The following is a 22444-nucleotide window of genomic DNA, read 5'->3' on the forward strand; positions in this document are numbered from 1 at the left end:
ACTGCCCAGTTGTAACCACTGTCAGCATTTTGGCTTGGTGACCTGCCTGTCTTTTTCCTTTGCATCTAGTTTTTGACTACTGTTTGTAACCTGCCCTTTCGACTTAATATAACATGTGTAGTTCCCAACATCCGGGCATTTTACAGAGTCGTTTTTTGTTGCATAATATTCTATCATCCAGAGAAAGCATAATTTAGCCAGCTTTTAATTGTTGGCTATCTAGATGATTTCTCTTCCTTTTTTTATGTGTTGCTCTCTAATAAACATCTTGTAGATTAATATTGTTCGCATCCATGATTATTTCCTTAGGTTAAATTCTTAGAAGTCAAATTTCAGGTCAAAGGCTTTATAAAGTTCCATATACAGGCAGCCCTGCATATCCGTGGGTTCTGTATGTGCAAATTCAACCAACTGCAGATTAAAAGGCCTATGATGGTTGCATCTGTGCTGAACATGTACAAACTTTTTTTTCTTGTCATTATTCCCTAAACAATACAGTATAACTCTTTACTATTTATATTTACATTGTATTAGGTATTATACGTAATCTAGGGATTATTTCAAGTATAGGGGAGATGTGCATAGGTTATATGCAAATACTATGCCATTTTATATAAGGGACTTGAGCATCTTAAGATTGCTTTAGCTATTTGGGATCTTTTGTCTTTCCATACAAATTTTAGGATTATTCTATTTCTGTGAAAAATGCTATTGGAATTTTGATAGGGATTGTATTGAATCTGTAGATTACTTTGAATAGTATGGACATTTTAAGAATATTCTTGAATCCATGAGCACAGAAATCTTTCCTTTATTTGTGTCTTCTTCAGTTTCTTTCATCAATGTGTTATAGTTTTCAATGTACAAGTCTTTCACCTGCTTAGTTAAATTGATTCCTAGGTATTTTATTCTTTTTGACACAATTGTAAATGGGATTATTTTCTTACTTTCTCTTTCTGATAGTTTGTTATTATCATATATAAATGCAACAGATTTTTGTATATTGATTTTATATCCAACAACTTTACTGAATTGATCAGTTCTAACAGTTTTTTGGTGGAGTCTTTAGGGTTTTCTCTATACAATATGTCATCTGCAAATAGTGACAGTTTGATTTATTCCTTTCCAATTTGGATTCCTTTTATTTCTAGTGTAATTGCTCTGGCAAAAATTTACAATACTATGTTGAATAAAAGTGGGGAGAGTGGGCATCCTTGTGTTGTTCCTGATCTTAGAGGCAAAGCTTTCAGCTTTTCACCATTGAGTATGATGTTAGCTGTGGGCTTGTCATACATGCTTTTTATTATGTTGAGGAACATTCCTTCTGTGCCCGCTTTGTTGAGAGTTTTTATCATGAATGAATGTTGAATTTTGTTAAATGCTTTTTCTATGTATATTGAGATGATCATGATTTTTATCCTTTATGTTTTGTTAACGTGGTATATCACATTGATTTTGTGGGTGTTGAACCATCCTTGTATCCCTGGAATAAATCGCACTTCATCAGAGCGTATGATCTTTTTAATGTATTGTTGAATTGGGCTTGCTAATATTTTGTTGATGATTTTTGCATCTATGTTCATCTCTGTTCATTTAAAAGAATTATCTTCTGTTATCTCTGTCACTTCTCCTTCCTCTTTCATTCCTCTATTTGTGGAATATATCTTTCTTTCTCAGAATTATCCTTAAATGTTGGCTGATTCTTGGCTAAGAAGCCTAAGGCTTCTTGGCCTGGCTGTCAATGCTATTTCTCTTTATGCTGGTTGCCCCTGAGGTTGTGGAGAAGGGGTATGAGGTCCTGCTGGGCTGCAGGGCTCCCATGTCTCCTGAGTGTCAGCAGCTACTCTGGGCTGCCTCATCCTTAGGCTAGTTTAAGTGCTATCGCCTAGGAGTAAAAGCTGCTGCCTTCTCCCTGCTCATAGAAATAGGAGGGAGGCCAACTCACCCAGCTTTTCTGAATACAATTCCCCAGACAGGCAACCTCCTTGGCATAACCAAGGACCCTTCTACTCCTTGTCTATGTGACTGCCAAGCTTGGTGCATGCTAGTTACTCTCCCACTTTGTACAGAACCTTCTCCTGTGTGCGCTTTGGGCTGTGGTCTCTTCAATCCATCTGATCCTCATCTGCTTGCTGTCTTTCAGTATTTCTCTACCTTTCAGGGCCATTGAAGACATTATTTCTTATCTTCCAATGCTATTGTGGATTCTTTATCCTTCTGTTATTTCTGGGGATTTTTGGTGGAGTAGAAGAGTCAATTTAATATTTAATTCAAACACTTTTTGTTTCTATTATACAGAGTATCAGGACCCATGGGTTGATTATTAAGAGCATAGTCCTGGAGTCACGTACACATGGATTTGAATCTCAGCTGTTCCTCTTACTAGCTGTGTGAATTTAAGCACTTTTCTTAATCTTTCTGAGCCTCCCTTTCCTTTTCTATCAAATGGGGATAATCACTGTTGTGAGGCTTCAATGAGCTGAGGCACACAAAGCCCTCAGCAGAACCTCTAGCAGAGTGACCACTCAGTGTTTAATCTTTTGGTTATTTTTATCGTTGTTTTTATTCTTATGTTTCTTATTAAGGTAAGCCTGATTAATAGAGGTCTGCAGAGAGCCCCCTTTCCATCCATCTCATTTGGACTCAGAATCTCCTTCCAGCTCTTCTCCCAGCTTCACTAAGAACAAGCAGGATGACGCCCCCTCCTGTTCTCTCTGTAGCCCAGCTCCACCAGCTGGAAGGACTGAGGACCATCGGCGTCACCACCAACGGCATCAACCTAGCCCGGCTGCTCCCTCGGCTTCAGAAAGCTGGTCTCAGTGCCATCAACATCAGCCTGGACACGCTGGTGCCAGCCAAGTTTGAGTTCATCGTCCGCAGGAAAGGTGATCGGATGTGGCACACAGTGGAGGGTGTCCCTCTTAGGCCCCACGTAGCTGGAGATCATGTGACTGGTGCTAGGCAAGGGGCCTGGTCCCTCCCTTTTGGTGTCTGGGCTATGGACAAGCCTAGGCATTTATTCCTCACCCTTCACTCTTGCCAAATGTCCCTCATCACTGTAGCCACACCCTTGGGGACTTTTTGGGATCAGATGCTAAGAGCTAGGGTGACCAAACCCCTCTACCCTGCATCCAGTTTGCCCAGGACTGAGAGGGTTTCCAGAACACAGGCCTTTCAGTTTTAAAACCAAGACAGTACCTGGCAAACTGAGATGAGTTGGTTACCTTATAATGAGGCTGAAGAAATGTGGGGAGCCCAGGGTGGAAGCAGCTAGCCTGAGATGCCAGGGTCAGGGCCAGCACTGCTAGGTGGGGCCCCCCTGTGCCCCGAGTGGTGCTCCTTGTCCATCCTGGATATGAGCCTCTTTCACCCACTGCAGCAAGCACACCCACGGCCTGCTCCCACTGAGCTTCATCAGGAAGGGCGGAGGTGGGGAGATAGAGCAGCCTGATGAGAGCTGGGCTCTCATTAGACCATTAGACCAATGCCCTCTCATTAGCTCTCATTAGACCAATGCCCCGCCCCCAGATGTCTCGGGCCATGGGCCTTGCATGGGCACAGACATTCTCACCCCAGCGTGTGACTCCCTGTTTACACCCAACCATGTGCTGAGGAAGCACTCATGGAGTCCTTGCCCTCCGTAAAGGGCTGCTCCAGGTGCTGGGGAAGGGACAGAGAGACACAGGACATTGCCCTGCCTTACAGGCTACTAAGGGCCAAGAGGTGTGATGCCACTGGACCACCTTTGCTTGTCTTGTGGTGTCGATCAAAGCACTACAGAGGGAAAGAGAGAACTCCTAGCAGGGGAGGACCAGGAGGGCTTCAAGGAGGAAGCATATATGGTGGGCCTTGAAGAACCAGGTTGAGGGGATTGGGATCAAGGGAACTTACTCTGAGGGGGAATGTCAGTGGAGACCCTGCGAGGGCTCTGAGGTAGGAAAGTGGAAGGTGTGTTTGCAGGCGTTACCGCCCCCCACACACACAAATCCGCATAGCCCCTGCCTCCTTGTCTCCCTTCCTGGAGTGAGGATTGGAGACAGTTTATCCTAACGTCAGATCTGCCTTCCCATTCACACTCCTGTGTCCACTGCCTCCTTTTGGAGGGAGTGATTTACAGAGGAGAAAATTCTAGATCATCCTAACAGCATTTGTCCAAAGCTAGACTTTCCTCCCTTTGCCCTCCCTCACTGGGCCATCCAAAAATGCTGCCAGGAAATCACGGAGGCCATCACTGGGCCACCCTCCCTCAGGGTGACATCCCAGCTGTGGATCACCCGTGATTACCAGTCTGTGTGGGCTGGGGGGAGGGGCCGGCACGCAGTAGGCGCTCAAATGTTTGGATGCACAGTGAGCTGAGAGTGAGCTGGGGGTGAGGAGAAGCCAGCGTGGGGTCACGTTTACTGTACGTTAACCACAGAGTTAGGTGAGAACCACACACATAGTAATCGCTCATCAGCCCCGGCCAAGAAGCTGCATGTAGTAGGAGCTTGATGAGAATATGTCGAGTGGATGGACGGACGGACCATTGAGGAGCAGACCCTGACAAGGGGGTCGGGAAACCTGCGTTCTGAAGGATGGAGGGTGAGGCCTTTAGCAGGGCGCTGCCTTTCTCTGGGCCTCAGTTTCCCCATCTAGACTGTGAGAGGTTCACCTGGATCGGGGTCGGCAAACTACAGCCCGCCAGCCAAATCCGGCCCCTGCCTGTTATTTTTACAGCTGTGAGCCAAGAGTGGATTTTGCAGATAGCATTTTGCAATCAGTTCAATGATAGGGAACATTAACTATGAACTCCAATTAAGCAAAGTACTAACCCTGCAAAAAGAATTCCATTCTTCCCTTCTCTTTGTAGAGCTATGTTACCAAAAATTATGCTTAATTACTATCATATTCTGAATTTAGTCATTAAAATCTTTATGACCTATGCATAATATCCTTAATTTTGCCTCTTGGCCTGCCAAGCCTAAAATACTTACTATCTGGTCCCTGGACCCAGTGGTCTCCAAGGCTCCTCCTAGCTCTGATGCTTTCCTATGGGTGTGAGGGGCAGGGGAGAGGGAGGAAGTGCCTGGAACCTTCTTTCTCTCCCTCCCCACAGGCTTCCACAAGGTCATGGAGGGCATCCACAAGGCCATCGAGCTGGGCTACAACCCTGTGAAGGTGATGACGTGCTGCTGCTGCTGACCCTGACTCCCTCCCCCTCCACCTTGGCTTAGCCTTCCACTGCCAGCTCCTGGTGCCATGACAGCTCCCAGCCCTGGCCAGTGCAGCCACAGGGCACCCCTCACCCCTTCCTTGCCTGCTGCATCCAGCCCCACCCCCACCCCCCACAAGGGAGGAAAGAAAATCAGTGACCCCGTGGAAGCCCCCAAAGGAAGGAGAATTAGGGAGAGACAAAAAGAATGGGACCCCCAGTGGAGAGCCTAGGCAGGTGTCAGACCCCTGGAGGTCATCCCTGCAAAGAATGGAGGGGACAGCCTTTGTGGCCCTTGTTCCCCGGCCAGGTGAACTGTGTGGTGATGCGAGGCCTGAACGAGGACGAGCTCTTGAACTTTGTGGCCTTGACTGAGGGCCTCCCCCTGGACGTGCGCTTCATAGAGTACATGCCCTTTGATGGTCAGTGACGGAGTGGGGGAGAGGGGAGGATGCGGGGCCTGTCTGCAGAGCTGGACCAGGGCCACGCTGAGAGCATGGCCTGGGGCTGCTGAGGACCCTGAGAAGGGCTGAAGGGGGCGGGCAAGGGCTGGCTCACCCTGTGGGTGGGGAGGGGCCTGGGCAGGCACCAGGCCATGGCTGTGATGGGGCCTCGGCGGCGTCTCAGGATCAAGTGTGGGTGTGATTTGATCCCCCCGTTTAGGCAGGGCCTCCTGACTTCCCCTCTGAGAGGCAGGGGAACTGATCCTGGGCTGTGTGGGAGGATGGACTTGAAGACCCTGGGCCCCTGCAGCTCTGTGACTCAGTAGCTCCCATCCCAACACAGGCAACAAGTGGAACTTCAGGAAGATGGTCAGCTACAAGGAGATGCTGGACACCCTCCGGCAGCAGTGGCCGGAGCTGGAGCAGCTGCCGGAGGAAGAATCCAGCACAGCCAAGGTTGGGGGCAGGAGGGTGGGGCCGGGAGGAAGGTCGGGTCTCCACCCTAGGATGGGAGAGCTGGCGGGGGCTGCCTTGAGATCAGAATGCAGCCATGCAGGATGGCACCGGTTAAGCAGGAAGCATTACGGCGCCGTCACAATAGCCTCCCTGCTTCCTGGGTGAAGGAGCAGGGTCAGCGTGGGGCGGGGGTTGAGTAACTTGTAGGAGGCACTCCAGTAAGTGCTGGAGGGGGCGCTCGGCCTGCGCTCCCCGGTGGCCTTCTCTGGACGTGCTGCCCTCAGGTCCCGGTATCCTTAGCAGGTTTCCTCTCGGGCAGGCCAGGTGCAGGCCGAGAGCTCAGGGGTCATCCGTCCTACTGGAGTCTTCTGTTGTCTGAGGGCCTTGGGTCCTGCCCTCCGCAGGGCTCCTCGGGAGAGGATGTCGGAGCGAGAGCCGGGGCTCAGCCGCATCCCCATCCCCTCCACTGTCCTTCTTCCCCCACCCTCAGGCCTTTAAAATCCCTGGCTTCCGAGGCCAGGTCAGCTTCATCACGTCCATGTCTGAGCATTTCTGTGGGACCTGCAACCGGCTGCGAATCACAGCTGACGGCAACCTCAAGGTGACTATCCCCTTCCCCCAAGGCCCCCTTGCCACCTCTGTGTTCTGAATATCTCTTCCCACCTGCACCCCCTGATTGGAGGGGAGACCAGTGGGTCATATAGGGTGGATGGTGAAATAGTGTCAGATTTGGAGGGATCATGGGAGCAGCAGGTGAAGGTGAACTCATGGTCCCCATGGAACTGTCACCCTGATTCCTTCCTTCCTTGGGTCCCTGAAGTGGCTTCCGGTTGATTGGAAGCTACTTTCCAGCACTTGGTGCTACCAGAGGGGAGGGGTGGGGTGCAGGATCAATGTGAACTTGCCCCTCCCCCACCCTGCTTGGCCCTGTCCACCAGGCCAGGGGCTCTGCTCTGAAACCAGTGTCCGTTACTCATATCTAATCAGCACGCACTGTGCGTTCAGGCCTGTGGGGGATGTGAGGGAGGCGTAGACATGCCTGTTTCCTGTGGGGGCGTGAAGGCTCATGGTAAGACCAGACAAAGAGCTAATGCATGTCAGTGCCTGACTCTTTGTCAAATGAGTGGCTGGACAGGCCGTAGGGTAGTGGACCTTGAGGGAGCGCATTGTGGACCTTGGTGAGCCTTGAGGATGGGTAAAGGAGGAGAAGAGCAGGGGAGGATGCATATCTGGGGTTCATGTTATTTGGCTAGGGCAGATTAAAGTCAGATATGGGAGACCTCATTGTAGAGGGCTTGAATGCCCAGATAGAGGGTGCAGAGTGTGTTCTGTGGACAGTAGGGCGCTGTGCAAATTTTCTGGACAAGGGGGAGACGGGTCCCCCATTAATGTTTTAGGAAGAACCCATAGGTTGAATTTGGAAATAGGAAGACCGATTAGATCGCCATTTAGAGATGTTCCAAACACGTGAGAGTATGAGGTGAGGGTGGGAAGGAGGGATGAAGGCACGTGGTAACACAGGTGGGGGGCGGAGAAAGGCATCCAGGTGGCTGGTTGGCTTTTGGGCTGTTTAGGATTGGGGGAGGGGGGATGGTGGGTTGGGTTTAGATACATCAAGTTTGACATCCAAAAGGAACTGTTTAGCAGTTGTAAAAACTAAGGGGTTTTTCTGGGCTGGAGATGTAGAACTGACCTAGACAATGGGTGGTATCCGTGTCAGTCAGGGCCCATGCGGGAAACCGAGGGTGGGACGTTGAAGAGAGTGTAATGAAAAGGCTATGTATAGTGCAGGGTTAAGGGACCTGTAAGGGGTGTTGAGGCACTCAATGAGCAGCAGCACACAGCTGTTCCCACCCCTGGGGGAGGGGAGGGCTGTCACTGGGGCCCAGTGAGAGCTGGAGCCTGGTGGAGTGATCACCTGGTTGGTGCTGGAGTCGTGGAGGGAAGCAGCCACTGCTGGAGACATCAGAGCAGGGAGGAAGCAGGGGGGAAATGCCCAACCTTCCTTTCTTCTCACCCTCTGATCTGCCATCAGCCAAACCCAAGCAGAAGCCAGCTGGAGGGGAGCCCAGAAGGCGGCATCCACTGGGGCCCTCCTGGTTGCAGAGAAGGGCAGAGAGTGGGACCTGGGGCCTGGTAGGGGAGCGAGGAATGGGCACTAACCAGCACGGTGAAGTAGGTATACCCTCTGCTTAGATTTCCTCTCTAGTGGTCTCTGCCGTCACGGGCTTCTCGAACATTCTTCTGTCTCTGTGTCCACAGTGCCTTGTACACAGCTGGCACATAGTAGGTGCTTTATAAGGTTTTCTGGGAGGATGTTTTCTGGGACTGCCTCACCCGTCCCTGAGCCTCCGGAGCACCAGCCTCTCACAGAGGCTGGGCAGCACTGAGTCAAGTTTGAGTGAGCTCAGGATGCCATCCCCACCAGCCTCTGCTGTCCCACCACCCGTCAGGGATCACACACTGGAGTAGGTGCAGGGCAGGCAGGTAATGTCCGTGAGTGAAGGCACCAGCAGGGCACTGAGCTGAAGTGGAATGTGCATGCCACGTCTGGAGGGGACTGTCAGGACTCGGCTCTAACTGGTTGGGCTCCATTCTCAAGGCAATAAAGAGGCCATTCGATGGAATGTCTCAGGAGAAGGTATGGATCTGGATCTTTATGTGCTGTCTCTATTGGCAACTATTAAATTTTTTAAAGTACGCTCTACCAGCTGAAGGAAACATGGCCATGAGTCACAGACAGGCCTTGGGATGTCTCATTCTGGTTACTGCCCTTCCAGCCTCTCTGACTCCTCCATCCAGCACCTTCTGCTTCTCATTGCTGGAAGCCCTGCCTTGAGTATGACCCAGCATGGGAGGTCTGGGTGCTGGTGCTCGGCCCATGGGGGACTGTAGGGATGGGGGGGCCAAGGCTCAGGGACCCAGGAGGCATGTCGTCCTCACCCCCACGGTGACCCCCTGCAGGTCTGCCTCTTTGGGAACTCGGAAGTCTCTCTACGGGATCACCTGCGGGCCGGGGCCTCTGAAGAGGAGCTGCTGAGAATCATCGGGGCTGCCGTGGGCAGGAAGAAGCGGCAGCATGCAGGTGAGGGGCAGGAGTGGGGAAGGCCAGGCTGGGTGGTGGGTGGGCCATTGTCAGGAGGGAGGGCCATAGTTATGGGGTGAGAGGACAAAGGAAAGCCTGGCGTGGAGACAGCGGGACTAGTGTTGTCCTTGCTCCCAGTCCCTCCGCTTGGACCTCTAGACTGGGATGTGGTGATGGTTCTCCTTCCCAGGGGAAGTTGGCATAGCCAAGACTGCACAGGAGAGGGGACCCCGGATTCTCTTGGGCTGTTCTGTTGGGTCAAGGGAAGAGGGGTGTCACTGCCTCTGTCTCATCCCACACCTTGCCTTCTGTCAGGGAGGGCAGGGTCCTGGGTGTCCACAAACTGTTCTGGGCTCTGTCATGGGCCCAGGACCTTGCAGGGTACAGGGGGCTCTTTGTGTGGGTGCACGTGAGTGCATGTCCCTGGATGTGCACTTTGTCCATCGTTGGTTTCAGTGAACTCTCCTCTCCCTCCCTATCTTTCCCTCACTCCAGGCATGTTCAATATTTCCCAGATGAAGAACCGGCCCATGATCCTCATCGGTGGGTGATCCATCAGTACGTAACCACTCACCCTTGTCATTGGCGTTCCCATGGGGTGGGGCCCCTGCCAAAAGGCACCCCCAGATCCTGCGTTTCATCCTGATGTTCTCATCCTTACTTCTCTTCTGTACCTCCATCTTTTCTTACCCTTTCAAGCCTTTACTGCTCCTGCTCTTCCCCATCCACGGCTCCCCCTCACTGTACATGCCACAGAAATCATCCGTCTCACCAGAAATCGGGACAGGAAGTCCTCCAGATTTATGATCACTAAGTTAGTTGTTCCTGAGACTGGAGCTCCTTGTTAAGACAGAGAGCTTGTCCTCAGCTCTAGAACCTGCCAGCTTGGATACAATCACAGGCGTCCCTTTTCTTCTGTAGTGTGAGCTAGTCCATGCGTGTCTCTGGATCATTAGCACCTGTAACGTGTTGTTCCGCTTCTGTGCCAGGCAGAGCTTGAGGCAGCAAGCTAAGAATCTTACTCATCCTTTCAGGTAGGAGACAGCGAGGACCTCAACTTTCTAATTCCTTAACTCCTGGGAGCTTATGTGCACAGGACATCTCTCATGTGCATTGGATGTGTCAACGAAAAACACCTTTTTAATAAAGCCATATGTGGTCTCGACCCTTGGGAACTGGGCTGGTCCATGAGGTTTAGGAATGCTGTTACCCCTCTGGCACAATGCCCAGACTACAGTAGGTGACACCTCGCCCCCACCCTAGCCGCAGCCAGATCTGGGCCTCTGAATTGTACCACTAGACAAGAGAAAGCAGTGAGGAAAACTAAGGGAAGGGATTCTTGTCTCCAGAGGTTGGAGCTGAGTGAGCCCAGTGGGCCAGAGGAGAACAGTCTGGAGTGGGCCAGAGACAGCCCAAGGACCACCCTTGCATACCAGCCACGCACAGAAGGAAAGGCAGCTCCCCAAAGCACTCCACTGGGAAGAAAACTTTATCATCTCTTGTCTCCTCCCACCTCCAGCATCAGAGTCCTCTTGTTGGGCCTTGGTCCATGCTGACAAACCTTGATGGCAAGGAGTGGGGGATGTCTTGATGGCCCCCCTAGAAGGGAGGTTGTGCCTCTGACATTGACAAGGTAGGGGGCACAGGGCATGATGGAAAGCTGCAAGTTGGGAGACCTGTTTACTTCATAAGGAATATTATTACTCTCAAGGATATAGAGTAACTAAAGTAGTTGGGTTTCTATAAAACCAAGAGTCGCCTAGAACAGGGCTCTCAGACTTCCGTGTGCGTATGAATCACTAGGGGATCTTGTTATTTCAGATCTGGATTCGGGAGGTCTGGAGTGGGATTCTGCATCTCTAACAGTTCTCAGACGGTACTAGCACTGCTGGTCCCTGGACCACCGTTTGAGTAACAAGAGCCTGCAAGGTTCCCAAGGCCCTCGGGACCATTTCAATCAGTCTGTCACTTTGTGTGCATTCTCATGTGCTTGAGGGGCTTGAAAGACATTGTTTCAATAGATTAAATAGTTCCTTTAGTATATTGTCTATAAACTACATGATTACTATTAACTCTTCACAGAGAATATGAAGATGAAACTAATTGGTAATTCAGGCTGAACCTCACTATAGTTTTAAGAAACAAAGGGCCATGGAGAGGTCATCTTATCCAGGCTTCAGTCTTCAGACCTTAGGTCTTTCTTAAGAGAACTTTGGTAACAAGAAAGTTTTTGTGAAGAGGGGAGCCCAGGAGTACCCCCACAGCACCACTGCAGGACAGTTGGAAACTGGTGTCACACCTGGTGGGAAGGGCTGCAAACCTGTATTCTGGGGACTCTCTATCTATGTGTCTTCTGTTTTCTCTCTTCTGGCTATGCTTTTTGCTCCTCATTCCTCTTTCCCCAGTGTGAGAGAGAGAGCTGGAGGTCGGGTAGGGAAAGGGTTGGGGGAAGAGGTGGGAGAAACAGTTTGGACTTAGTCTTTTTTCTCTTTCCTTCCAGAGTTATTTTTGATGCGCCAAGATTCCCCGCCAGCCATTCTGAGCTTTTCTTCCTGGGACCCCCTCCGTGTTCAGGGTCTGAGACACAGAATGAGTTTCTCCAACCAGGTGGCAACTTTGTGGAAAGGATGCTGGGTCCCCCAGACCCCTCCCCTTGCCCAGTGGTGGCTGGGGTCTGGCTGCCCTCAGAGACACTACAGTTCCCACCTAGACTCAGATACCAACCCAAAGTGCCTTAGCCCAGTGTCCCCGGCTCCTGCCACCCACTCAGGACCCCTGCCAACCTCGGACCAGCTAACCCACGTGGACACTGAAGGACGGGCAGCTATGGTGGATGTGGGCCAGAAGCCAGACACAGAGCGGGTGGCTGTGGCCTCAGGCGTGGTCCTCCTGGGGCCCGTGGCCTTCAAGCTCGTCCAAGAAAACCAGCTAAAGAAGGGAGATGCCTTGGTGGTAGCCCAGCTGGCTGGTATCCAGGCGGCCAAGCTGACCAGCCAGCTGATTCCTCTGTGCCACCACGTGGCCCTGAGCCACGTCCAGGTGCGGCTGGAGCTGGACAGCACGCGCCATGCCGTGGGGATCCAGGCGTCTTGCCGGGCTCGGGGCCCCACTGGGGTGGAGATGGAGGCCCTGACCTCAGCTGCTGTGGCCGCCCTCACACTGTATGACATGTGCAAGGCCGTCAGCAGGGACATCGTGTTGGGGGAGATCAAGCTCATTAGCAAGACTGGGGGTCAGCGGGGGGACTTCCATCGGACTTAGAGCTCCTGCCCCCCTCTTGCCCATGGCCCAGCTGGATCATGCGATGGGATCCAATTTGGGCCAACTGACAGACGTCAAGTTCCTTTAACCCCATCACTGTTTACCTTCACCAGTAGGAACCCAAGGTCGGCCCACTGCCTACTGCTGGATGAGCTATAAACCTGTGGGGTTCCCTTTATTCAGAGAGGAAACAGCGGGCCCTCAGCCTTCCTGGACACGAAGGTCACAGGAGGGGTGGGGGTGGGGGGGTCACAGCAAGCAATGCTAGATAACCAAAAGGCCACATCGTGTTATCTGTGGACTATTTCAGACAACACGTTTCAGATGATCCAGCCCATAACTTACACTTCTCATGATGGGTTTTCTCTTCTCCTACTTCCCTGGGGAGACAATAAGGGCTCATTAAGCAGAGAAACCCACTTTGAGGAGGGACAAGCACAGCTTGCGTTAGAACGTGTCACGACTTCCCCTCGGCAGCCTTGCCTCCCCAAGTCTGGAGCCACAGCCCGCCTCTCTGTCCCGCTCCACCATCCCTCCTTTGAAAGAGCCGGTTACCCGCTCCTTTCGCCTGAGCCCACGTCCCACTGAACTTGCAGGCTCTTGCTTAACAATTGCCCCGTCCTGCCGGCTCCTTCCTCTCAAACAGGACGTACACGTGGGCCGCAGCCCTGAGGATACCTGACCAACCACACATCCCACACCTGGCCCCGTGCACTCCCGTCCCATCCACTACCCACACCCCTTTATTCTAGAACATATCAGGGAAAAAAGAGTTGAAGGTTGCCTTCACCCTCACAGCACACAAATAAAGCCACGATGTCAACTTTGGAGATGCAAGAGTGAGGTCTGTGTCCGTGCAGAGGGCACCGAGGGGCACGATTTCACGCCCACCCCAACCCCAACCCCGTCCCAAGGCCCACTCCCCTGGGCGAAGGAGCCAGAGACGCATGTTCTCCGTCTTCCCTGTGGACGCATGTTCTCCGTCTTCCCTGTGGGAGAAGGTAGGAGTGGAGTGGGAGGCACCAGCTACAGTAAAACTGCCCTGTGGGGGTGTCCGAAGCTCATCGACCATGTCAGAGATCAGGAGGGTGCAGTTAGAGGCTCCTGTATGCACATCCTCAAACACTGGACTCGTTCGCTGGGTTCTCTAGTGTGGATAGGCTGCTTTGGGTCTATCCTCAGTTCACCCCACCCCCACCCCCCGCCTACCTCCCCTCTGCCCTACACCCAGGTATGCTGGCAACTGTTGAACAACGAGCTCTTGGGAAAAGAAAAAGCCAAATTCCATGGCCAATTTCAAGCTACCATACAACATGAACTGGCTTGCAAAATTCTTAAAAATGTAACAGCTGGCGCCCTCAGAGCTGGTACAAGCTGGCTCCAGCACACCATGGGCTGTGCCTGCTCCCCAGCCCACCTCAATCCCCTCGTGGGAAGAAGGCACACGTTTCAAGGCAGGCTGGATGGGGATGGTATGGATTTAATATTTTTTAGTATTACAATATATTCTTATAAAAAAAGGTGCAGGTAAAAAGGACGCTGCAGATTTTGTACATTAGCCTCCTTTGTGGTCTGAGACAGCTGGTGAGAGCAGCCTTGGCATGAAGGTGTCCCTGGTAGAGGTGAGGGGAGATGGTCACGGCTCCTCCGTGGGTGGAAATCGGATGAGGAGAGTCTGGACCAGACCATTCCCCATCTGGAGAACTTTCTCCTCCCACTGCCCTAAACACATCTTACTTCCATCACAGGGGAGGAGGAGTGGGTGCTGCTGCTGAGAAGGGGACAGGTGACATAGTTAACTGAAGCTTACATTGGACACAAAATTAGACAGCTGGAGAAATTTACCCAAAGGTGGCAGGAGGGGTGAGAAGGGCACTGGGAAAAACCAAGGAACAAATATAATAGGCGTAAACATTTAGCATATCAAGGACCAACTCAGCCGTTGCTGAGTCAGCCTTGATGATCCATGGTCCAAGGCACTGTTGGAGATCTGGCTACAATGGCATCTGGTGCCAGAGCAACTGGCCAGATCTAGAAAATAATAAATAGAAATGGAAGAATCTTTGGGGGTGAGGAGGCTGAGCCCTGGAACAATGTATGTGTCCTCTGTAAACAGTTAAACCAAACTGCTTTTTTGCGGATCCAACGTGTCTTGAACAGCTTCTGTATGCTTTCTTTCCTGGTGCGGATCCAGTCTTCCATGGTGGACGGGAAGGCCAGGATTTGGACATGCCTGTTGGGTAGAAGTGAAGCCCTCCCCTGTTCCCTGTCCCCCTGGGTTAGGTTGACCTCAGCCCGGCCAGTTTGGGAGAGGACCTTCAGAGACCCCACCCACAACCTTTCCATCATCGGGGGCTCTCAGGTGTTGAGATGGGCATAACGAAGCTCTCTGCAGCTGCTCTTCCTGGAAGCCTTCATCTTGCCCTCACCTGGACTCCAGGATGGCCTCTTCACACCTGTCCTGGCCAGGCCTACATTTGCTCAGATCCCTCCCCCTCGAACCAACACACATGCTGGGCTCACCAACCCTGTGTTTCTTCCCCTGCCGCTACTATGGTTCCACCCCTAGGAATCTGATGCAGGAAAAAGATAGGCAGCTGAAGAGTAGGCCCAGCCTGCCAGTCTGTCCACTGGCAATAACCCTGAGCTGGAGGAGTAGGTTGGAAGGTGAGAAGCATAAAGGGAAGGGCAGGAGGATAGAAGGGCAAGAAGAAAGGTTGAGGCCGGTCTCACAGACACAGAGGATGGAAGGTCAACTCTGGGGGAGAAAAGGTTTTGAAAATAAGCCTTGACAGAGTTGACCTCACCTCCCTTCTTTTAGAAGACAGAAAACTTTGTTTAGAGACAGCCATTTGCCCCCCCCCCCCCCCCCCCCCGCCCAAAGACAGCTCAAGATGGACAGAATGGAATGAACAGGAGGACCAGAATGGGCCCCTTGGAAGTCAGGTGGGAGAACCAAATCTGGTACCAGAGATGAGGGGGTGGAGCCCCCCTCCAGCCTTCTGCCCTTGGCTCCTTCAGGCAGTGCATTCCCCAGTTTCCCCTGCCTGCACTGTCCCCCAGTCTGAATGCCTCAGAGGAGGAGACACCCTCAGAGATGGCATGTAAATGCAGAGGGCAGCTCTGGCCCTTGGGACCCTCTCAGGACCTGATGCCCCAGGGCCAGCTTCAGCCAGATACAGATAGTTTGAAGTGGTCTCCTGCAGGCTGGACAGAGTAGGAGGTCACTGTGGCTTCTGCTCTGAGGCAGATATTAGAGAAAGAGTTTGGGGTCTGTGTAACATTAAGTGGTAGACCAAGAAGCTACAGGGTGGAGCTAGGCATTCAAGTGCTGCCCTCTGGTGAGGGGCTATCGGGAACTCCTAGGCAACATGTGAGGTCACTGTCTCACTTCAAGACAATGGTCTGGCTCTACAAGGGAGGTGGGGAGAGTTTTGTTCCAGGGTCCCTATGCCCAAGGCACAAGGTGTGATGAGTGGGGGTTTTTCTTGAACTCCTTCCCTTACCAGATTCATCAAGTACCTGGATAGTGAGCCACAGTCGTGGGAACCCAAAGGTGAGTTTTCTGGGATTCTAGATTAGTAGATAGGATGGAGGTGGCAGTAGGAAAGAAAGAGAGAGAGACTTAGGACATGCAAGACTGAGGGGCCACAGGACTTGTGATGAAGGCAATGGGCACTGCTACTCTATCCTGATGACTTGGTCCCTGCATCATCCTCCCAGCATTTGTTTTTGTTTTTCTGGAACATTCCTAGCTAGAATATATAATGCCTCTTCCTTTTCCATCCCAGAGGAAAATTCACCCCCAGACCAATGTTCCATGAAGCCGCCTCTTGAGGGATGGGAGCCTGGATTCTCGCCCTGGCTGTCAGGGCGCCCACCCCACAGTTACTCCCACTGCACATGAAATCTGGACAAGGTCGGTGGACCAGTCCAGTCTAGATCTGGAAAGTTCTGTGCCAACGTGGGTACCCATGCTTGGGGACAGGGAGCAGGGCTCCTTCAGCTGGGCTGGCCAAGGATGTCCAAGTCAGCCTCAGAGTGACCCCTAGGGGCCGGGATGCAGAAAGAACAACAGGAAGAGGAGGGGAGAGGAGCTCCTTCAGGTAAGTGTGGGGAGACCTGGTCCTGCCACACACAGCGCCCACCCCAGGGCCCTGAACCGAGCACCGAGTTGTTTAAGCATTATGGTCTCCTCCACTCAGCCCCTCTCGGTCCATCCCTGTCTCCCGGCCTCCTGCTGTGGCCAGGCCCCAGGTCAATGATTCAACCTGTTGATTGCCCGCTCCCGGGTGACCTCCGGGGCCTGGCTCCCCGATCGCTTGCGACTGCGCTTCAGCTTGCATAAGTCCTTGTCAAAAACCTCTCCTGAGCGCAGGGCCGACACCAGGTCGTCGAACTCGCCTCCCTCCTCGAGCGCGCTGCCCGCGTGGACCTTCCGCTGCCGCTGCCACCGCTCCCGCTCCCTCTGCTCCTTCAGCTGGAGGGGTGAGGAGGGAGAGAGAGGCTGGCACCAGAAAAGGGCGGAGGCCAGAGCAGCCACCCACAGTCCGACTTACAAACCACGCCCTCCCCACCAGGGGCAGACTCCTAGGCTGTGCGCCTTGATGCTCGTGTTTACCAACTGGCCCCCCTTTCCTCCTTCACAGGATGCCCATGCCTCCCTGTCTCACTGCTCTCTCCCTGTGGCGCCGACATCAGCCCCTACAGTGCTTCTCGGCCCCTGCCCTCCTCGTATACCGCAACCGTTCTCTCTCAGCAGCACCCCGCTCACACCAGCCTCTCCCGTCGCGCCCCGCCCAGCCCCCTCACCATGGCCTCCATGCGCGCCCGCCGCTCCTCCTCCTCCTTCTTCCTCCTCATGGCCTCCAGGTCCTGCCGGGCCTCCGAGAAGGCCTGCAGGAAGGTGTCAAAAATGCCAAAGAATTCGTCTGGCTGCATCTTGCTGTCGTGCTCCCCAAAGTGCATCAGGGCCTTGGAGAACTGTTCGGGGAGAAGGGGTGGTGGAGAGTCACCCCAGGGCATGGTGGGCCCGACCCACGGGGTTGGCTGGGTTCCAGCCAGAGCAGAGCCCAGTCTGAGGCTGGGGACTTTTGGTATGGAGGGCAGGGCTGAGGAGGGGACCCCATTATCAGCAGTATAGGCACAAGGCTGAAAGAAAGGCTTGAGACCGACACCCCGGAGAGGGGAGGGATCTAAGCTGGCTGACAGAGGCTGCCCAGAGCTACATCAGTCTGTTAGGGTGTAGGTATGGGATCAGGAGCTAGACCTTGGGAAGCACTTCCTAAGGTCAGGAACTGCCTGGTCTGAACTCAAAAGGACCTCAGAGATCATATAGTTATTGGGCCAGTTATTTAACCCCTCTGTGCCTCAGTTTCCTCATCTGTAAAATGGAAATAATAATAGAACTTCTTTGTAGTGGTGTTGTGGGGGTTAAATGGGTTAATAGATGTGTCATATGTGCCAGGCATTGTTCTGACTTTTGTTGAGAGCTGCCACCTCTAATTCAACCCACTCAAAATCCTCTAAAAAAGACCTCACTACTCAAGGTGAGCTCCATGGACCAGCAGCATGGCATCTCCCAGGAGCCTGTTAGAAATGCTGACTCTCAGGCCCTGCCCCAGACGCTTGAATGACCACCCATTTTTATTTTTGTTTTTTTTTGTTGGTTTTTTGGGGGTTTTTTGAGGAAGATTGGCCCTGTGCTAACATCTGTTGCCAATCTTCCTCTTTTTCTTTTTTCTCCCCAAAGCCCCAGTACCTAGTTGTGTATCATAGTTGCAGAGTTGTAGCTCTTCTATGTGGGATGCCGCCTCAGCATAGCTTGATGAGTGGTGAGTAGATCTGTGCCCAGTATCCGAACCAGCAAACCCCGGGCCACGGAAGCAGAGCACACGAACTTAACCGCTATGCCACTGGGCCGGCCCCTGACAACCCACTTTTTAACAAGACCCCCACAGATGGGGTCCATGTGTGTGTTAGTGCAAGAAGCAGGAAGATGCATGGCAACTGAGACCAAAGCCCACCTCTGGAGTCAGGATTCTAACCCAGCTCTGTCTATCACAGCTGGGCAACCCCAGGCAAGTTACTTAACCTCTCTGGATCCCGGTGCACTCTGGGTTTGTCCCTTCTGGGCCATCTGTGGTAGGGATGGGTGAAGGGGCTGAGTTGGAGAGGAGTGGGGGTGGGATTGGGGCACCCTACCTTGTCCCTGGCCTCACTGAGCTGGTCCTCCAGCTCTGAGAAGCTAAAGCTGGAGACTGTGATGAAGTCACTCATGACGGGGACAAACTTGTCATTCGGTTCCCGCACCTGGTGTTTCTGATATTCCAGCTCCTGGGGAGGGAGAGTGAAATGCTGGTGAGACAGCTGCCAGGATGAAAGTCAGGCATCCTGGGGGTCACCACATCTCCCACCCTTCTTGCCCATCACAGGAGATCGAGCCTTCCTCCGGCAGAGGGAACACCCCAAGTCTCCAAATTCTAAGAGTGGCAAAGACTGTGAGAGTTGTCAGCCAGTCCACCCTGCCTCTATCCTTCCCTCGGCCACCATGGCCATCTTTCTTTCTCTAGATCCTTGCTACCTAGAATGTGGTCTGGGACCAGCAGCCTCCTCATCATCATCTGGGAAATATGAAGAAACACAGACTCTCAGGCTCCACTCCAGACATGCAGAATCAGAATCTGCATTTTAACAAGACCCTCGGGTGATTTGTGTACAGACTCAAGTGTGAGATGCATTTCTGAATCTCCCAGCTGATGCAGCGCTGCTGGTCCATGGGCCGCGCTTTGGGTGGCACTTCAAAAGGCTCCAAACTGAAACCACCCCTGCCCCCCACCATAGTGGCAATGAAAGGTTCTTTCTCATACTTCGTTCTCTAAGCCCATTCTCCCCTTACCCGCCTACCTCCCTAAACCCATGAAGATGGGAAGGGTCTCTAGTTCCTGGGTGTGGGGGACAAAGGATTGGAGACATCCTCATCCTGGGCCAGCCTAGCCCGCAGCCAGAGATGGCTTCTCAGATGATACTATCAGAGCAGGAATGGTGCTGACCAGAGACCTGGGTCTCCAGCAAAGAATGCAGCCCCTGGGTCCTCTACTGGCCCAAGGAGGAGGTGAAGAGACATAAGACAGGAACTTCTGGGGACAGCGGCCCCCAGTGTCACACTATGTGCTACCTGCCCCTAGCCAGCTTCCAAGGATGTGGATCCTCTCTCAGGTCCACTTGATCAAACTTAAGCATGTGGCCAATTTATGGTTCATTCCACTCCACTGCCCAATAGACATGTTGAACAGTGACTTGGCTGGACTCAGATGTCCCCTCTTTAAGAGCCTAAAGTTAAGCCCTAGATAATCCAATCATCCTTTCCTGAGGGCTGACTCTGTGCCAGAGGCTGCACCCACTGTGCCAGTTGTTCTACCACCCCAGCCAGGAGCTCTGGGTCACAGAAATGCTCCAGACAGGGTCCGCATCTAGGAATCCACCATCTGACCCGGTTACAGGCAGCAGCCAACACAGGCAGCAGGGAAAGCATCCCCCCAAACCCAGGCAGGTATAGACGCAGGTGTACTCACCACCTCAACCGCTCTGAGGCCCCTCCTGAGGTTGCCCACTTCCTTCTCCAGCTCTGCTAGGCTGTGGGAGGACACGGAGGGAGGGAGAGGAGCTGAGGGTGGTTCAGGGAGAGGGCAGTGCCCAGCACAATGGCCTGCGAGTTACTGGACCTGGGCTTCAGCCCTGCTTTGGCCACTAACATGTGGCCCTGGCAAATCACCTCCCCTTCATGCTCTGTCTGTGCTTCTATAAGATAACAGGGGTGCAACTTATGTTCTCTAGATCCCCGCAGATCAGAAATGTCATGCTGTGTCTTAGAAGGCTTCCAACACATGGCCTCTGGCTTGGGTTTATCTATTTTTATCACCACCAGATAATGTTTATAAGCTCTTAACATGGTATCTTGCATGCAGTAAGCATTTGACACAACATTAACCATTTATCACCACATTTCTACTTCTATTGGAGATGTTTCTATCAGCCTATATCTGTTCAGGTCTGACCTCCTGCCTGTAGCAGATACTGTTGGTGCCCCACACTATCTCCTTAGACCATCCATTGTAGTCACAGCCCTGACTTCCAGCTGTGTGAGCACTTTTTCTGGGGGTCAAAGCCTGTACCCATGGTCAGAAAGTTTTGGCCCCTCAGAACCCCTCAGCCAGTGACTGACAGGAGATGGTATATGATGTCCCAGCTCCCTCGCCCTTTGGGTGGGATAAGCAGAACAAGTGTCCTACACTGTCTCCCAGACTCCCCTGGAGGGATTAAACTCCAATTGCCTATAGTGGTCACTGGCTTAATAATGCTCCTGTTGGGCATTCCTCCCAGCCCTGGCTCACTTCCCCACTCCTGGGGACCATCTACTGTGCTTCCCGGGACCATCTCTGAAATAAGGATTTGAGAGCAAATATGTCTTCGTTTGCTTCTCCCAGAGCTAACCCTGAGACGCTGCCCATTCCTAGTTGGCCCAGAGTAGCCCTGAAGGAGGAAATTTAGACAAAAGTGTGTATCATCACAGGGAGAAGGAAGCCTCACAGGGACCCCTTACTTCACTTTGGCGGCTTCTGGAAGATGCTGCAGCTCTGAGGGCATGTTCAGGATGTCGGGGAAATGCTTCTCCAGGATCATGATCAGGTAATGGAGCAGAGAGATATTTCTGTAAATGAAAGTCAGGTCAGGGGTAAAGTATTGGGGAATTTGGGGACGAAGGTCAGGAGGAAACTGGGTGAGGTGTTAGGGGAAAGAGGTGACCAGTTTGGGTTGGCGATGGAGGAAGGGTTGAAGGGGGAGGAGGGGAGAGGCCAGAATGGGGTGAGATGGAGGGCTAAGGAAGAAGGCAGGGTCCCACCTGTCAATGCTGGACTTGGTGTCGGCGATCTTGTTGAGGCTGGCCACCCGGAACCCGTACGCGCCCCCACGCTGCCCCTTGTTCATGAAGTTGCCAATGGCCAGGACGATCTCTAGCATCTGCATTAGACGCTTGCTGCGGATCAGCTCCCGGGAGGCCAGCAGGATGGCTGGGAGAGGAGGGACAGGTCAGAGCCCTGCACAGACTGGGCCAGGGCAGCTGGTCCCTTTGCACCCCAGAATGATCCCACCACAAGGTCCAGAACAGGGGCTGTCAAATGTCATGTACTCTCAGGGGCAGAGATGGTACCCACAACTCCACATCTGCTCCACACCTGCCCACCTCCAGGGGAAGCAGAACAACTCGCCAAAAACCCAATTTGCCCAATAACCCATTCTCAGAATGTGCCAACTCTCTCAAAATCTTTTCTCATATATATTTAAAGATTAGTATAGTCTTTCTATGAATATATGCAAGAATATAATACTTTTACTTTTCTAATCCTAGTGATTAAAAATTTAAATTGCAGCATTTTACAGATTATTGGACTATTCCTGACTCTTTTGAAATGATGAATTTTACTGATTTTTTGGAAAGAAAAAAATCTGTCAATCAAATTATAACATGTCATCAATTATATTTCCATATTTTTGTTCTATAAGATAATGGTGTGCTTTATAGTTGATGGTGTCATTTTGATTAAACAGGTTACTTGACAAACAATTTTTTTGTGTGTGTGTGTGAGGAATATCAGCTCTGAGCTAACATCCATGCCAATCCTCCTTTTTTCTGAGGAAGGCTGGCCCTGGGCTAACATCTGTGCCCATCTTCCTCCACTTTATATGGGATGCCGCCACAGCATGGCCTGACAAGCGGTGCATTGGTGCGCACCCAGAGTCCGAACCTGGGCCGCCAACAGCAGAGCCCGTGCACTTAACCGCTACGCCAGGGGGCCGGCCCCCTTGAGAAACAATTTATATCATTTTAAAAATTTTTCTAAGCTTTAGGCATTTTAACCATTTCCCCACAAAGCCTTAACTGACACCTTTGTTAGAAATACAAACTAAGGCTAACAGTAAGCAAAACTTCAGTATTTCATTCTGATG

The 22444-nt window shown here is 52.2% G+C and overlaps 2 protein-coding genes across 4 annotated transcripts in view; one reads left to right on the forward strand and one right to left on the reverse strand.

Annotated features, from left to right (window-relative positions):
- MOCS1 (molybdenum cofactor synthesis 1) overlaps nt 1-12665 on the forward strand; it is a 33757-nt gene extending 21092 nt beyond the window's left edge. Inside the window, exons 4-11 of one of the 2 annotated variants that reach the window (XM_058554434.1) lie at nt 2721-2885; nt 5096-5157; nt 5502-5613; nt 5978-6090; nt 6581-6691; nt 9055-9175; nt 9671-9718; nt 11676-12665. In XM_058554434.1, the coding sequence (XP_058410417.1) occupies nt 2721-2885; nt 5096-5157; nt 5502-5613; nt 5978-6090; nt 6581-6691; nt 9055-9175; nt 9671-9718; nt 11676-12436 (1493 nt within the window). In that variant the 3' untranslated portion in view covers nt 12437-12665. Of the gene's footprint in view, nt 1-2720; nt 2886-5095; nt 5158-5501; nt 5614-5977; nt 6091-6580; nt 6692-9054; nt 9176-9670; nt 9734-11675 lie in introns of both variants that reach the window. The other variant, XM_058554435.1, reaches the window with a different exon arrangement.
- A 2646-nt stretch (nt 12666-15311) lies between these two features.
- Nucleotides 15312-22444, reverse strand: part of DAAM2 (dishevelled associated activator of morphogenesis 2) — a 101851-nt gene continuing 94718 nt past the window's right edge. For both annotated transcript variants that reach the window (XM_058554437.1, XM_058554436.1), the window contains 6 exons: nt 21339-21507; nt 21039-21146; nt 20011-20071; nt 18641-18772; nt 17249-17419; nt 15312-16916 (listed from right to left, as the gene is read on the reverse strand). In XM_058554437.1, the coding sequence (XP_058410420.1) occupies nt 16695-16916; nt 17249-17419; nt 18641-18772; nt 20011-20071; nt 21039-21146; nt 21339-21507 (863 nt within the window). In that variant the 3' untranslated portion in view covers nt 15312-16694. The remainder of the gene's footprint in view (nt 16917-17248; nt 17420-18640; nt 18773-20010; nt 20072-21038; nt 21147-21338; nt 21508-22444) is intronic.

The sequence above is a fragment of the Diceros bicornis genome, chromosome 14, assembly GCF_020826845.1.
Source record: "Diceros bicornis minor isolate mBicDic1 chromosome 14, mDicBic1.mat.cur, whole genome shotgun sequence".
NCBI lineage: Eukaryota > Metazoa > Chordata > Mammalia > Perissodactyla > Rhinocerotidae > Diceros > Diceros bicornis.